Source organism: Mustela lutreola, chromosome 2, assembly GCF_030435805.1.
Source record: "Mustela lutreola isolate mMusLut2 chromosome 2, mMusLut2.pri, whole genome shotgun sequence".
NCBI classification, from domain to species: domain Eukaryota; kingdom Metazoa; phylum Chordata; class Mammalia; order Carnivora; family Mustelidae; genus Mustela; species Mustela lutreola.
In genome coordinates this window covers 196,386,759-196,402,566 of record NC_081291.1, presented here as the reverse complement: position 1 = coordinate 196,402,566, position 15,808 = coordinate 196,386,759, and the positions used below count along the sequence as shown (strand labels likewise).

General features: G+C 36.6%; 1 protein-coding gene across 9 annotated transcripts in view; it reads right to left on the bottom strand.

Annotated features, from left to right (window-relative positions):
* Positions 1-9,127: 9,127 nt before the first annotated feature.
* The window catches only part of LOC131825254 (ATP-binding cassette sub-family C member 2-like), a 92,928-nt gene continuing 86,247 nt past the window's right edge, over positions 9,128-15,808 (bottom strand). For 7 of the 9 annotated variants that reach the window (XM_059164471.1, XM_059164474.1, XM_059164477.1 and 4 more), the window contains 4 exons: positions 13,459-13,617; positions 11,753-11,919; positions 10,597-10,791; positions 9,128-10,248 (listed from right to left, as the gene is read on the bottom strand). In XM_059164471.1, coding sequence (XP_059020454.1) covers positions 10,122-10,248; positions 10,597-10,791; positions 11,753-11,919; positions 13,459-13,617 — 648 coding nt within the window. In that variant the 3' untranslated portion in view covers positions 9,128-10,121. Of the gene's footprint in view, positions 10,249-10,596; positions 10,792-11,752; positions 11,920-13,458; positions 13,618-15,808 lie in introns of those variants that run through there. The other 2 variants (XM_059164476.1, XR_009351170.1) reach the window with 2 other exon arrangements.

Genomic DNA, 15,808 nt, shown 5'->3' with positions numbered 1-15,808 from the left:
CCACATATATTATCAGCTTTAACTAACTAAAGCATTTTAACATTTTTTTAAAAAAATCTTGACTCTCTCAAATACATGAGATAGTTCAAGAAGATCTGTTACCACTTTTTAGTGGAAACAATTTGCAAAACAGGGCAGCTAATCTCATACTAATGTTAGAATTTAATTTGATCGTGTCCAAAAAAAGAGAATGGCAGTGCTGGAATTTGGGGGCAAGAGTTTAGCATATTCTCTAGTATAGTTATGCCTTTAAAAATACAAAGCAAATGTCTATCTTCAATCATATTTTAGGGGCCTCTGTATAAATGGTCTTCAAATCAATGTAGTTTATTTATTTAAAAAATCAAAATGCATCCCAAAAGGGATTGTTTATGCCTAATAATCTTGACATTTTCCGTAAAACAGTATGTTTTGGCTGTACATGTAACTAGTTTTTTGAAGTGCATTAATTTTTTAAATACTAACTGTTGTATGAGTAGAATATGTGAATGAGTAATTTATTTTGTATCAGGAATGTTTCAGTACTGTGTTTTCACTCCAGCCACTGACTTAACAGATGCTACCGTGTATAACATGTACGGAAATTTATATAGTTACTGTGCATAACAGATTGTGCCTCTTAAATTTGTGTGTGTACAGGTAATTCACATTTGAATGTAAATAAATATCACTTTGCAGTTTGTTTTTTAAACTGTGTACTTTCTTTGCCATGCACGGCTAGGCCAGAGTACATTTTTGAGGTTTATAAGTGAAAAGGGAAGCAGGGCCGGCTGATGTGACACTCATGGTGCGTGAGCTCTGTGGCTCTTGCCCTCTCCCCTGCATCCTGACGCTGGGGTTGCTTATGTCCTTTTCCACTTACCTTCCTAATTTAGAGGTGACAGTTCCTGTATCATAGAAGCAGCAGTTCCAGAATTCTGAATACCAATTCATGACCTTTGACTATAATGTAACAAAGACCTAAATTAATCTATAATTAGTGAATAATCCTACATAATAGACTACTGTAATCCTTTGGTGGATTCAGTAATACTTCATCATTTTCTAATAAAGTTTGGATAAAAACTATATATACATATTATATCTATTTAAAGAAATTCATTTGATTATTGTAGTCTTCATTTTCTAATGAAGTTTTCATCTTCATAATGTAGTCATCATTTTCTAATAAAGTTTGGATAAAACCTATTATACATATTTTATCTATTTAAAGAAATTCATATGATTAATGTAGTCTTTTCAGATGAGCCCTTGAAGATAGTAGACTTGACTTTTCCAATTGTTCTTGTGATTTCTTCATGGTTTTTCTAACCACCATTGCTGAGGGACTCAAATGAGGAAATACAGTGACACTCCCGTATTTAGTTTATTTAACCAACAAAAACACAGTAGCCCACTGAGATAGGCAGCCTACAGTGTAGCTTCCAATGACCCCTATTTTCTGGTATTCATCTCCTATTGTGATCTTCCTTTGAATGTGTGCAAGATTGGAGGACTCCCTGCTAATGATGGAAGGTAGGTACATGGAGGTGAATAAGCTCCCCAGCAGACAGCACCAACTTAACGGCTGTGAGAGCCTTCTCAAAAGTGAGCCCTCTCTTCCTTAGATAATGCGGTCACAGTTGAAATTCAAGTATAATCTCATGAGAGATTTAAACCAGAATAGTCCAGCTAAGTGGATTCCTGACCCAAGGAAGTTATATTTTTGTGGTTTTAAGCCATTGAGTTTTGGATTAATTTGTTGTTCAGCAATAGATAATAGAGTACTATGTACCAGTACTGCTCTAAATGTTTAATGGCAGGGGCACCTGGGTGGCTCAGTGGGTTAAGCGATTGCTTTTGGCTCAGGTCATAATCCTAGGGTCCTGGGATCAAGTCCTGTGTTGGGCTCCCTGCTCAGTGGGGAGTCTGCTTCTCCCTCTCCTGCCCCTCTCCCCACCACTCACTCTCTCTCAAATAAGTAAATAAATAAAAATCTTCAAAAAAATGTTTTAGTGATAACCACTTAAGTTTTGTTCCAGCAAACCAATGAGTAGGTACTATTATCTCCATTTTCAGATAGGGAAATTAAGGCACAGGTGTGTCAAGAAATTTCCCTAGGATTGATTATACAGCTAGTAAGTGGCACAGAGTCAGGATTCAAATCCAATCCATGCTCAAATGCAGTGCTGTGCTGCTTTTTCCATCACATAGTAAAACCCCATAGTACCGATTTTATTCAGTTACTTAACTACTGGATGGTATCCATAAAAGACTTATTTAGCAGATGATAGTAAAATTAAAGATTTTGGTAATGCTATTTAATCCTTTATACTTCTAACTAAATCACTGGTTTTTGAGAGTACCTAGAGCAAAGAAAGTACTTGATATTACAAATGGCTGTGGTAGATAAATAAGCAAAGAAGTTCAGTGACTGCCAATTTATGTGGGATTGTAAGAAAACGCCACAATAAAATAGGTTATTATTTTACCTATGGCTCTCAAGCCCCTGCCTGATTCTATAGTTCTCAAGTTTCTGCAAATTACTGAAAATTTTCCTGAAGTATGAAAGAAAATAAATTTGCCTTGGTAAAGCATTTATTTACTTTGTAATAGGAATTAATAGACATTAAGTAAAAAAATTTTTTTAATTGACATTATTTGTATGTTAAAGCAGGACCAAATGCTGTTTTATACCTTATTGAATTAATTATCTGGCTTATCTAAAATATCTCCTTGTGACTTTATTAACATATGTATATCACATAAACACACATAGATTTCTCCAGTTAAAGAGTTCATCCATTCACCTTAAATCATCTAATGTGGCCTATGTAGTATTGGAAATTGGGAATTGGATCTCAGTTAGTACTTATAATAACTGCTCTTCCTCTGTCTCCCACTTCGCTAAACTAAAGTTATTTTGCTGAGATTAGTTCTGGTTGAAAAAGACTCTGTGGCAGAGAGTAGTTATGGCAGATAATATGGCTATATTGCAGTATCTTTCCTATCGAAGATAGAAATATGTTTAAAGCAGCAACACCCACTGCTTTAAAACCTGTTTCCCATCTTCCTTTGCAGCTAGGGGTGGCTAGTGATTCAATTCTGACCACTGAGATGTAAGCATAAATCCCTAGGTAGAAACCCCACACTTTTTTTTTTTTTCTTTTAAGTTTACACATTTGTGCTATTAAATGTTTTGTTCCTCACCATTCCTTTCTTCTTGCAATACAGACAAAAGCAATGGGTTTTTCCAACTATCAACCAAGATGGGCTATGGATGATGTTTGAGCAAAAGATAGAAGCAGCCTGGTGGTATTATCGAACCACACTGGCCAACTTTGTCCTCTCCACCTTGAGACTTCGTTCTACTTAAGAACAATAAACCCCACAAGGGGGTGCCTGGCTGGCTCAGTTGGTAGAGCATACAACTCTTGATCTCAAGGCTGTGAGTTTGAGCCCCAGGTTAGGCATAGAAATTACTTTTAAAAATTAAAAATAAAATAAACCCCATGGGGCGCCTGGGTGGCTCAGTGGGTTAAAGCCTCTGCCTTCGGCTCAGGTCATGATCCCAGGGTCCTGGGATCGAGCCCCGCATTGGGTTCTCTGCTCAGCAGGAAGCCTGCTTCTTCCTCTCTCTCTGCCTGCCTCTCTGCCTACTTGTGATCTCTGTCTGTCAAACAAATAAAATAAAATCTAAAATAATAATAATAATAATAATAAATCCCTTATTTGTTTACCCTTTTGTTTTCCTTCTTTTCTTCCTTCTGCTTTTAAACTTATGACCCTTAACTGCGTGGCTAAACATTTGGTCCAAGTGTCATTTGTTGGACTTCTGGTTTTGGCCAAGATGCAATATGGAGTAACTCATTTGAGTAAATAATCAGACAAAATGTATGAAACAACAGGACTTTGTGCACATCACGGTCAACATTAATTCACATCCATTACATCTGTAAATCACTGATATGGCGGTACAGGGAAAACAGATGGCTCTTCTGTAATACCTGGAGATTGTTACACAAAGGTTGAGAACCGAGAGCCAAAAGCAAATGTTCAGAGGGAATTAGTGGCGACTGAAGTGTTATCAATACATACACCTAGTTCCTATTTGTGCTCCACTGCCCCTCATTCCAAATCATTTATTCCAGCCTTACTCTCTGATCACATTACATTTTCTGCTACATGTGTCGGCAAGAAACCAATGATCATTCTTAAGTATATTAAAGAGTTACATTTTTTTAAGCATGAATTCGAAAATCAATCCTCTATCACTTCCCTTGGTGCACACAAAGCAATGCATATGTGTTATTTTCATTCTAAACATTGTGGAGCAAATATTTTTCAAATCTTTCAGATTTTTTTAATATCACAAATATTTCTCAATCATGACCTATTTTTACATTTTACTCCTATGTCTGTCCATTTTCATTTTGTTCTTTGTGCCAGGAGATAAAACAAGATGCCTACCTTTGATCAACTACGTGACTAACTCTGTGCTCAGACGGCTCAATGTATGAATAACCAGTGGGCAACTCTGGGTACCTCGTCAGCCACCATCAAGAGAAGCCAGCCGGCCTTTTCCCAGTTCATACCTATTACCTTATTAATTTAGCCACAGAGCAGCCACACGAATTACCTAAATCTCTTCATCTCCATAAGCACATTTAGAGAAATGTAGCTTACAGTATAGGGGCAAGTCTTGATTTCCGTATTCTACAGATGGCCCACTCGCTTGCAAAATGACGGCTAGCAGAATATGAATCAGGAAAGCTAGAAGGAACTGGATCTGTCCTGATTGCCTCCTTCTCAAGTGACATAATATAATAACCCAACAAAAATAGGATATCATATTGTGTAGCACGGGGGACTGTATCTTATTTTAATCTCCAGTTATCCCAAGTTGCTGTGAATAGAGTAGACTTTCATAAACATTGGCTTGATTTTGCCCTTTTTATTTACTTAACGTGTATTCCATGATGTGGGTTTGTAAATGAGACTACAACCAAAGGGGCTGTGACTGTTGATATTTAAATAATAGCTAACATGTTATTGAGTATTTTCTACATGCCAGACACTGTCCTAAGTGTTACATGTTATGTGATTTAATTTTCAAAAACTTTAGCAGGTAAATAAAATTGTTACTCCCAAGTAAGCCCAGAGAAGTAAGTTAACTTGCGCCAGCTGACTCAACCCGAAAGTGGTGGGAGTGGGGTTTCACTCAGGCACTCTGTCCCAAGATCCTGAAATCTTTTTAACTAGTCACTATATTTTCTTATTTTTTCTTGGTTATTTTTCCTAAAAGGAAGTCCCTACAGATCAGTTATAACTATTTGTGTGTATTAAAATACAGCATGATGTCTTCTTTTTAAAAAATATTTTATTTTTTAATAAGAGAGAACAAGTAGAGAGAGCAGCAGAAGGAGAGAGAGAAGCAGGCTTTCCACTGAGCACAATGCAGAGCTCAATCCCACGATTCTGGGATCATGACCAAAGGCAGATGCTTAACGGACTGAGCCACCCAGATGCCCCAGCGTATGTCTTCTTAATACTGTTTGATATCAAAAAAGGTATATGAAATTTAATTTAAAAGTATATGAAATTGAGACGCCTGAGTGGCTCAGTGGGTTAAAGCCTCTGCCTTCGGCTAGGGTCATGATCCCAGGGTCCTGGGATCGAGTCTTGCATCCGGCTCTCTGCTCATCGGGGAGCCTTCTTCCTCCGTCTCTCTGCCTGCCTCTCTGCTTACTTGTGATCTCTGTCTGTCAAATAAATAAATAAATAAAATCTTTAAAAAAGAAAAAAAAAGTTTAAAAAATTTATATGAAATTGCCATTATTAAACCATTTTGATCTACAAAATGGCTATTTCGTATGGTTCAAACTTATATTTGTAAAAACAGCCTGCCCCCAAATTTTAATTTCATTCACTATGCTTACAAAGCTATTGGTTTAAAATCTTTCTCCCCCACTTCAACCACCAGACTCTTTAACTAGTTCTCCCAAGAATGAGACATTTAGTTGGAACTGGAAAAGACATGATTTTCTCACCATGTAGACCTGGATTCCACATACTATTGGCCCATTTCCCCTTGAAATCTTGTTTTTGATAAAATGAGTAGATAATAATACCTTTCTTATATTCTTTTTTTTTTTAAAGGCCTTTCTTATATTCTTTAGTGAAGACTGAAGTAATAAAAGGTCCCAATGCCTTGCACAGTACGAGGCATATGGTATGCTTTCAATAATAAATACCCTCATTATCCTTTAAAGAATTCAACTTAAGCCTCCTTAGGACTTTCCTTCTATCAGCTAAGGTAAATATTTCTACATATTGAAATTATAATCATTACTTTCTTAATTTACTTTATGGTTAAAATCTTTAAACAAATCAGACAATCATCGAATAAAGTTTTTTTTTTTTTTAATAAAATTCAAACTAGCTCTCTGTAATCCTGTCATATTGAGAACCCAGCTCTTTGCTTACAGTGGTCTTCAGTGACTGGATAAGCTTGGTGAACATAACTGTAATGAACATGTCATATTAATTTCTTAAAATACGGAAAAATTATCTTTGAGAACTTTGGGTTTAGTCTTTGTTTTTGTTTTTATTTAAATTCCAGTTAGCATATAGTGTAATACTGGTTTCAGGAGTAGAATTTAAATGATTCCATCACTTACTTTGTTTTTGTTTTTATTTAAATTCCAGTTAGCATATAGTGTAATACTGGTTTCAGGAGTAGAATTTAAATGATTCCATCACTTATATGTAACATTTTTTATATTTAATTTTGCTTTCTTTTTCTAAGTATACTATATATTTTAGATATATCTGCACATATGTTATACATATTTTGTTACAAATATATCTGTATATGTATATATAAAACTGAAAATATCCTAAATATACAGCTTGGTGAATTTTCATGAACTAAACCGATACTCAGGCCTGGATCAGGAAACAGAACTTCCCCGTTGTCCCAGAAGCCCATCTTGTGTACCCCTTCCATCTTTACCCCTCAATCCTTACCCAGAATAGCCAGTATCCTGACTTCTAATAGTACTTAGACTACTTCTTTTTTTTTTTTTTTAAGATTTTATTTATTTATTTGACAGACAGAGATCACAAGTAGGCAGAGAGACAGGCAGAGAGAGAGAGGAAGGGAAGCAGGCTCCCTGGTGGCAGAGAGCCCGATGCGGGACTCGATCCCAAGACCCTGGGATCATGACCTGAGCCAAAGGCAGAGGCTTTAACCCACTGAGCCACCCAGGAGCCCCTACTTCTCCTTTTTTTAAAAAAACTTTTGTATAAACAGAATTACAGCATCTCATACTAATATTCTTTTGTCATTGGCCTCTTTAACCCAACATACTTGTGAGAGTCATCCCTGCTGCTGTCTGTGCTGTGCACTCATTCTCATAGCCGTGTAGAGTTCCACTGTGTGACTCCACCGTAATTTATCCAGGCTACTGCTGATTTCCCATTAGATTTTTTTGAATTACAGAGGGTTTAAAAAAATAATAAAAAGTAATAAATTACGGAGGGTCTCTGGTTGATTTACTATAGGTGTAAAGAGGCTAAAACAAAATATTTTACAAAGAAATATCTAAATCGATTTTTTTAAATTAAAGTATACTTAACATGCAGTGTTATATTAATTTCAAGTGTACAGTAAAATCATTCAATAATGCGCTCTATGACTCAGGGCTCAACAAAGTAAGCATACTCTTAGTTCCCTTCATGTATATAAGCCACCGCCACCCCCCATCTTCCCTCCGGCAACCACCAGTTTGTTTTCTCTATTGGAGTCTTTTTTTTTTTTTTTTTCTTTAAATTTCTCATCTTTATTTCTTCACTTCTACATATGAGTGAAATCATATGGTTTTAGTCTTTTCTGACTTCTTTCACGTAGCATTATACCCTCTACATCCAACCATATTGTTGCACATGGTGGAGTCTCATTTTTTTATGGCAAGGTGATATTCCATTACAGAGATTTTCTTTATCCATTCATCTATCAATGGACACTGGGTTGCTTCTATATCTAGGCTATTGATAATGAAAACACTGGAAGAATATATGCTACAATAAACATTGGGGTGCATAGATCTTTTCAAATTAGCATTTTTCAGTTTTTTGAGTAAATACCCAGTAGCATAATTATGGAATGATATGGTAATTCTATTTTTAATTTTTCAAGGAAACTCCATTCTGTTTTCCACAGTGGCTGTACCAATTTGCATTCCCACCAACAGTGCATAAAGTTCCTTTTTTTCCACATGCTTGCCAACACTCATTATTTCCTGTCTTTTTGATGTTAACCATTCTGACAGATGTGAGGTGATATCGTACTGCAGTTTTGATTTGCATTTCCCTGATGATGAGTGATGTTGGGCCTCTTTTCATGCGTCTTTTGGTCACATCTATGTCCTTTTGGGGAAAATGTCTATTCAGGTCCTCTGCCCCTTTTTAATTGGATTACTTGACTTGAGTGTTGAGTTGTAAAAGTTCTTTATATATTTTGGATATTAATTTTTATGAGATATATCATTTGCAGATATCTTCTCCCGTTCAGTAGTTTGCTTTATCTACTCATTGATGGTTTCCTTCACTGTGCAGAGGCTTTTTATTTTGGTACAGCCCCAATAGTTCATTTTTGCTTTTGTTTCCCTGTCCGAGGAGACATATCCAGAGAAAATACTGATAGGCCAGTGTTCAAGAAAAGACTCTGTTTTCTTCCAGGAGTTTTATGGTTTCAGGTCTCTCCTTTAGATATTTTAAAAAATCCATTTAGAGTTTATTTTTGTGCTTAGTGTAAGAAAGTGGACCAGTTTCATTCTTTTGTAGGTAGCTGTCTGATTTTCCCAGCACCGTTTGCTGGGAGTCTAGATCTCTTTCTTAATGGAATTCAACAGATATTTATTCATTGTTAGGACTGAGTACAGAACATATTGATGGGCACTTCAGGGATTGTAAAGACAGGATAACACTTCTAGTGGCTTACATTCTCATGGGAGGAGGTTTTAGATAATATAGTGTTTTATAACTTTAGGCAACTTTTCGTAAATACCTGTAGGGAATGACGCTAGGTTGTACATGGTTTTGCATAGAAGGAGAAAAGGTAAATAAAAGAAATAGTTGGTAGGTCTTCAAGAACATGTTAAAATATTTTATTAAAATCATCTTAGAAGGAAAATACCATTAAAATTTGAATACTTCAAATCTGAAGGGCAATTCAAGAAATAATATTGCTTCTATTACAATAAAACTACTAAGTTAAAAAGTCCTTCAAAACATGATTAGTATTACAAGAAAACAATCTTCTTATGAATGTATACTATCTGATTTCGAAGTCACTGAGGTTAATCTAGTTAAAAAAATAATGTTGCATAGAAAGTAGTTTTTACTCAAAATCAATAGTAAGAAATATTATAAAATATTATTTTAAAATAAAGTACACCATAAAATACAGTTAATATATAGTTACTATTTCTAAAAAGTGACTGAATAACTCCTAATATTTTTTTCTGTGATTCCCCCATCATTTTATACATTGTACAGCAGCTCAACACAAATCACATCTGTCTATAAATACCTGCATTATATTACTTGAAAATGCCAAGTCATTAATTCTTCAAACATTGCTCGGGTATCAGCTAGATGAAAATGACTATGCTAGAACCCAACATATAAAGATGACTGACCTTGGGTACTTGCCTTTAAGTAGCTTTGATGGGAAGATAGACTAAAATAATTAAAATAGAGCACGGTCCCTGCCATGACACCAGTAGGCACATGGGGTTGGGGAGACGACAGAGAGGGACAGCTAGATCAGATCAGAGAGCAGGGAGGAAATCAAGGGACACTTCACAGAGAAGGGGACTCATGAACGAAGTCAGAGACTTAAAGGATATGTGGCATGTAGCACTTTGGGCAATGCGGAGAAAGCAGACATTCCAGAGGCACAAGTAGAAGAGAGAAGGTTGGGTGCATCCCAGGACAGCTGGAATGCCGATGCTCTTTGGTATTTATGCCAACATGTAGCCGGGGGCCTGCCTTTGTGCAGTTCCCCCCATTGCTATTTTTAAACATACTAATCTATTTTGTATTCAGTATAATCAATCTATAGCTAAAAGTATTTATTATTTTGTCACCGAGTCCTGTGTTATTCCAGCTTCTGTCAGCATTTCAAAGAAAAGTCCTTTCTGGCATATCAAATTCTGCGGTGTTTCAAATTCTGTAATCCTTCCAGAGTCTAGAACAAGTACCCTGCAATGTGAAAAGAATCCAATTAGGAACCTTTAGTCAATTTCCTGGTTTACCCCTTTTTGTTTTCTTGCTGATGTAAAATGTAGTTTACTGTGTGAGTTATGTCACTATCAAATACAGGTACCACTGAACTCAAGAAGTATATCCGTTTTCAAAATATTCTTTTGGCATGAATGTATCCTTTCAATTGTTTGAAAAATATGTTTCCTACTCTTAAGGAAAATTTTGTATCTCTCACCATGGATACAATCCTTTATGAGTGGCAATTAGTACATTTGGTATATTCAGTGGCTAACTCTGTAGAGATAGATAGATATGTTTTATTTCTGAAAAACAAGTAAAGCGTACCTATCTGAATCAATGATAGAGTGTAGTCTATGAGCAATCGTCAGGACGGTACAGTCGGAGAACTCTTTCCTGATTGTGGTCTGTACCAAGGTATCAGTCTCAAAATCAATGGAGGCTGTTGCCTCATCCAAAATGAGGATTTTTGTTTTTCGAAGCAAAGCACGAGCAAGACAGACAAGCTGCCTTTGTCCAACGCTGTTAAAAAAAAAAAAAAAAAAAGGTAAAATAATTTCAACAGTGGACTTCATGGTTACACCCTTTCTGTTCTAGAATTCCAATGATATCACTACTCCCTCTCTTTCTCAGCCACACATTCATTCATACTTTTATTCAAGAAACACTTGTTTTGTCGAAAGAGACAAAAATCTCTACGTGGAGTTTACATTCTCGTGGGAGCACAGAAACAAAATAAACATGATACATGAGTAAAATGCACAATGAGAAGAATTCAAGCACACAGAAGGGGAGGTTTAGAATGTAGGCCTGGGGTAGACATGGCAGACGGGCCTGCCAGAGAAACCTCACTGGACTGAAGGCACTGCCTTTTAATTCCAGACCCTTAGGAAGGGGAGAGTGAGCCACACAGATTTCCAGTGGAAACTTTTTCTTGGCAAAGGCAGCAGCAGATGCAAAATCCCTGAGGCAGGCAAGAGCTGGCCTGGTATATTCATGGAACAGCAAGGAGGTCTATGTGGCAGAAAGAGTGAGGCAGGGCGAGCATCAGAGAGACCGAGTGGTGCAGTGCAGGGCTGGAGCTCACTTTCCATAGGTCTCTGATAAATAGCTGCATTATATTACTCGAAATTACTCGAATGTCAAAGGAGCTACCATCAGGTATCAAGCAGCTACGAAGGAAAAAGGAGCCCCTAACAACCTTTTTAAGGAAGAAAGCTAGTCAAATAGGAGTCTTTACAAAAGAAGAGTCAATTAAATAGTAACTTTTCATACCAGATAGTTCCTTTTTCCCCCTTTCTTTCCTTCACCAGTGGTTTCCCAGCCAGTGGTTACCATTATATTCCTTGAGCAATCATGTGCTTCCATCAGACCAAAGGCGATCCCTGGTGACTCAGGCATGACTTCGCTTTGACGCTAACTCAAAGTTTCTAGGGAGCCTTGGAATGTGTAAGTTGGCCAAGCTTTGTTCTTAGCAGCTTACCTGAGGTTTTCACCTCCCTCTGAAATCTCATGCAGCAGCTTCTTGGGAAGGGACTGCACAAAGTCTTTTAAGTGACACAGTTCCAGCACCTCCCACAGCTCTCTATCAGAATACTTGTCTAGGGGATCCAGGTTCATTTGAAGGGTACCAGAAAATAAAACAGGATCCTAGAGAATAAAATCGTCACCAGTAATCTTACTTTCACATGAGGCAAAAGTACATTAAAAAAAAAAAATCAGATTCAGAAAGTAAAGAAAAAACAAAATGATCACACCTAAATAGTTATAAAATTCATTTTATATTGAAAATAAAAGAGAAGAGAATCAGGATAAGCTGTGAATGAGATCAAATCATTATAAATTTCATCATCTTTCCTTCTCATTAACAACATCAACATAAGCCACAATAATAATGATGATGATGATAGCTGCCATTTAGTAAAAGACGTAGAATAAATGCAAACTGCAGTACGGATGTAATAGTGTCAATCAGCACAGCAACTCCAAACGATGGCAGTCATTATCCCCGTTTCACGGAGACTGAGCTGGAGGGTCCACAGAGCTCTTGCTGCAACCACACAGATGGTGAGTGGCTGAACAGAATTGGAACAGGGCACGTCCCGCTCTTTCCAATATACCAACATGCCTGGTAAAACTGTAGTTTACTACCCTTTATTTATTTATAAGAAAGGAATGACTCATATCTCTTTTCTTCATTCAATGTTTTTCTCTGCCTAAATTCCCTTCAAATTGGCTTTTGAAGTAAATTCATGAATACGAGTGTATGAGTATATGTCTAAACAATATGAAAAAGAGATTGTATTTTAAGATTTTTATTAGAAGGTAATACAAAGACATCCCATAAATACTCAGCTTAAATCTCTCAAACTCAACTGAATAACTCATCTTTGACTGTAGATGCATGTTCTTGAGCCAATTTGCATATTTGTTAATGATCAAGTTCCTTTGATGCTGCAGACAGACAAATCAAAGCACTTAAAAAATGATCTAACTAAAATATTGTTCTTTTCATCTTTTTAAATGTTTTTAAACTTCAAATCAAAGAGGCAAAATTTTACACTCATTCTACCAATTAGGCAAAAGCCTCAGTAATCTTTTTTTAAATCTTAAAAAAAATTATTTATTTGACAAACAGAGATCACAAGTAGGCAGAGAGGCAGGCAGAGAGAGAGCGGGAAGCAGGGTCCCCACTGAGCAGAGAACCCAATGTGGGACTTGATCCCAGGACCCTGGGATCATGACCTGAGCCGAAGGAAGAGGCTTAAACCCACTGAGCCACCCAGGCACCCCAGTAATTTTTTTTCTTCCAAAAAACAGCAATGCATTTCAGTCTGATCTCTTCATTCAAATTTTATTATTTGCATTTACTATTATGAAGGAAACTTGTAAAGCAACCTACCAGTTTTTCAAATGCTTTTAGGAAAAACGTTTTAGAGTAAGAGTGCTTAATAGGATTTAGTTATGTAGTGATTTTTCATAACACATTTAAATGCACTGGCTTCTAAAAATGAATTTAGACACTTGGAAGGAACACACTTTAAAAAAAGAAAAAGAAGCAGCAGCAGCAGCAGCAGCAGCAGCAGCAGTAGAAGAAGAAGAAGAAGAAGAAGAAGAAGAAGAAGAAGAAGAAAAAGAAGATCACCTAAAGGGAGTCAAAAGAAAATCTACTGACAAAATAGGCTCTACCTGTGGAATAATATTAAGTCTGCCCCGAAGGTCATGAAGTCCAATAGTTGATATGTCAATACCATCGATAATAATTTTGCCTCCTGATCTTTCCACAATTCTAAACAGACAATTTGAAAGCGTTGATTTGCCTGCTCCAGTCCGTCCCACGATTCCAATCTGTAATGAAATGATCATAAACAGTTTGCACTGTGCTTTTGGTAAAGGACTGGGGCCTTTACCTTTGCACTGACAACAAATACATTAGGTGTTGGCTCAGTGGGATTTAATTTTGCCTAACAGAGTAACACTGCCTGACATGGAAGATGTAATGTGACTTCTAAGGTGCAGTTTTTATCCAATACTTATTACTCACTGGAAAAGCCCAGGGTAATTATGTAAGTTTTCTTTACTTTTGAGTAATTTAATAACCACCTAACTAGAGCACGCCAGCAGTCGCAGGAAGAGCAGACAATCCCTGAAACCATCCTGGGACTAGCTATTCAGAGTGTGGCCAAAGATGACTCTGATAATGGGGTAGTTTTCTTGGGACTTTCAAAATGAGGCTTCTCTACCCCCCCTTCCACAGATAAAACAAACTAACAAACAACAAAGGGGACAGGAACCCTTTGCCAGAAGGATAGAAAATCCAAAGGAATGTTTGGAGATTTCCTTGGTGTATCAAAACAACTCTGGCATTAGAACTACTGAGGATACCTATGGGTAACATCTGAGGATCCTGGATTCATAGACAAGATAATCAACTTGACATAAACATCAAGTGATTGCACATAGTCCTTTCACCACAAGGACTAAAGCAATCCCTAGAGGGACGCCTGGTGTCTCAGTTAGTTAAATGTCTGCCTTTGGCTCAGGTCATGATCCCAGGGTCCTGGGATCGAGTCCCATATTGGGCTCCTTGCTCAGCGGGGAGCCTGCCTCTCCCTCTTTCTCTGCCTGCTGCTCTGCCTGCTTGTGCTGTCTTCACTCCATCAAGTAAATAAATAAAATCTTAAAAAATAAATAAATAAAGCAATCCCTCTCGGTGTTGATTTGTATCTTGGTTTTAATGGGAACATTAAGCCAAGAAAACATTAAGGAGGTTGGTTTGCCCTAATAAAAGATCTTAAATCTTAAACCCGACACACATACTAGAAATATCAGGTTTTGTTGAATTAATTGGGATCATCAAAATTCTACAGTGACTTCCTTTGTTCCAAAGACATTGTTTGTTCTTGATGCTCCTGCAGTGGACATGGTTTAGACAGTTAGAAAAAGAGATGTTTGGGGTTATAAAAGTCAGTTCTCTGAAAAAGAAAAAGTGGGACATTACTGTCAATTTTTTTCTTCATTTTTTACTTTTTTCACTTGCAAAATCTTTCTAAGGAAATGATATATTTTCATAAAACATTTTGAAAAATGCAGGAAAAACTATAGTAGTAGAAATTATTTATAATCCTGTCACCTGAAGAGAACCACGATTTATGTTTTACAACTGTTTTCTAGGATTTTTGCTAATGTAGTCTACCCATTTGCTTTTTTAAAACAGAAAACTGGTATACTATCAACAGTTTTGTATATAGTTTTTATTAACCAATTACATCTCAAGTATTTTCCCTTTTCATTAATAATCCTGGAAAACATGGTATCAAGGACTACATAAATATTCTCTCCTATGGATTTGCTATATTTTGGGTAACTTAATTTTATTGTCTTCTTATTGCTCTTGACATAATAGAAGGAAGTAAAAATAAAGTATACTACTGGGTATATATCCAAAGGAAACAAAATTAGAAATATGCACTCCTGTGTTCATATTCACAATAGCCAGGACACCAAAGTGTCCGTCCATAGAACAATAATGAAAACGTGCATATATATGCACACATACATATGCACTGGAATAATTTAGACATAAAAAGGATGGAAATCCTGCCATTTGTGCAACACAGATGAACCTGGTGGACATTATGCTAAGCGGAATAAGCCAGAGGGAGAAAGATAAATACTGTACGATCTTCCTTATATTTGGAATCTAAAAAAGTCAAACCCATAGTACCACAGGGTCAACAGTGGTTACCAGGGACTGAGGGTGGGGAAAATGGGAAGATATGGGTCAAAGTGCATGAATTCTCAGATGAATAAGAAGAATGTGTTCTGGGGATCTAAAGTGAGGTGACTACAGTTAATAGTTCTGTATTGTATACTTGAAATTTGCTGAGATAGATCTGAGATGTTCCTACCACGTCCAAAAAAATCAAAACAACAAAAACAAAAACCTTGTAACTATGTGAGGTGATGGATATGTTAATTGATTGTGATAATCATTACTCTCTCTATATATGTATATATATCCCACCATCACGTTGTA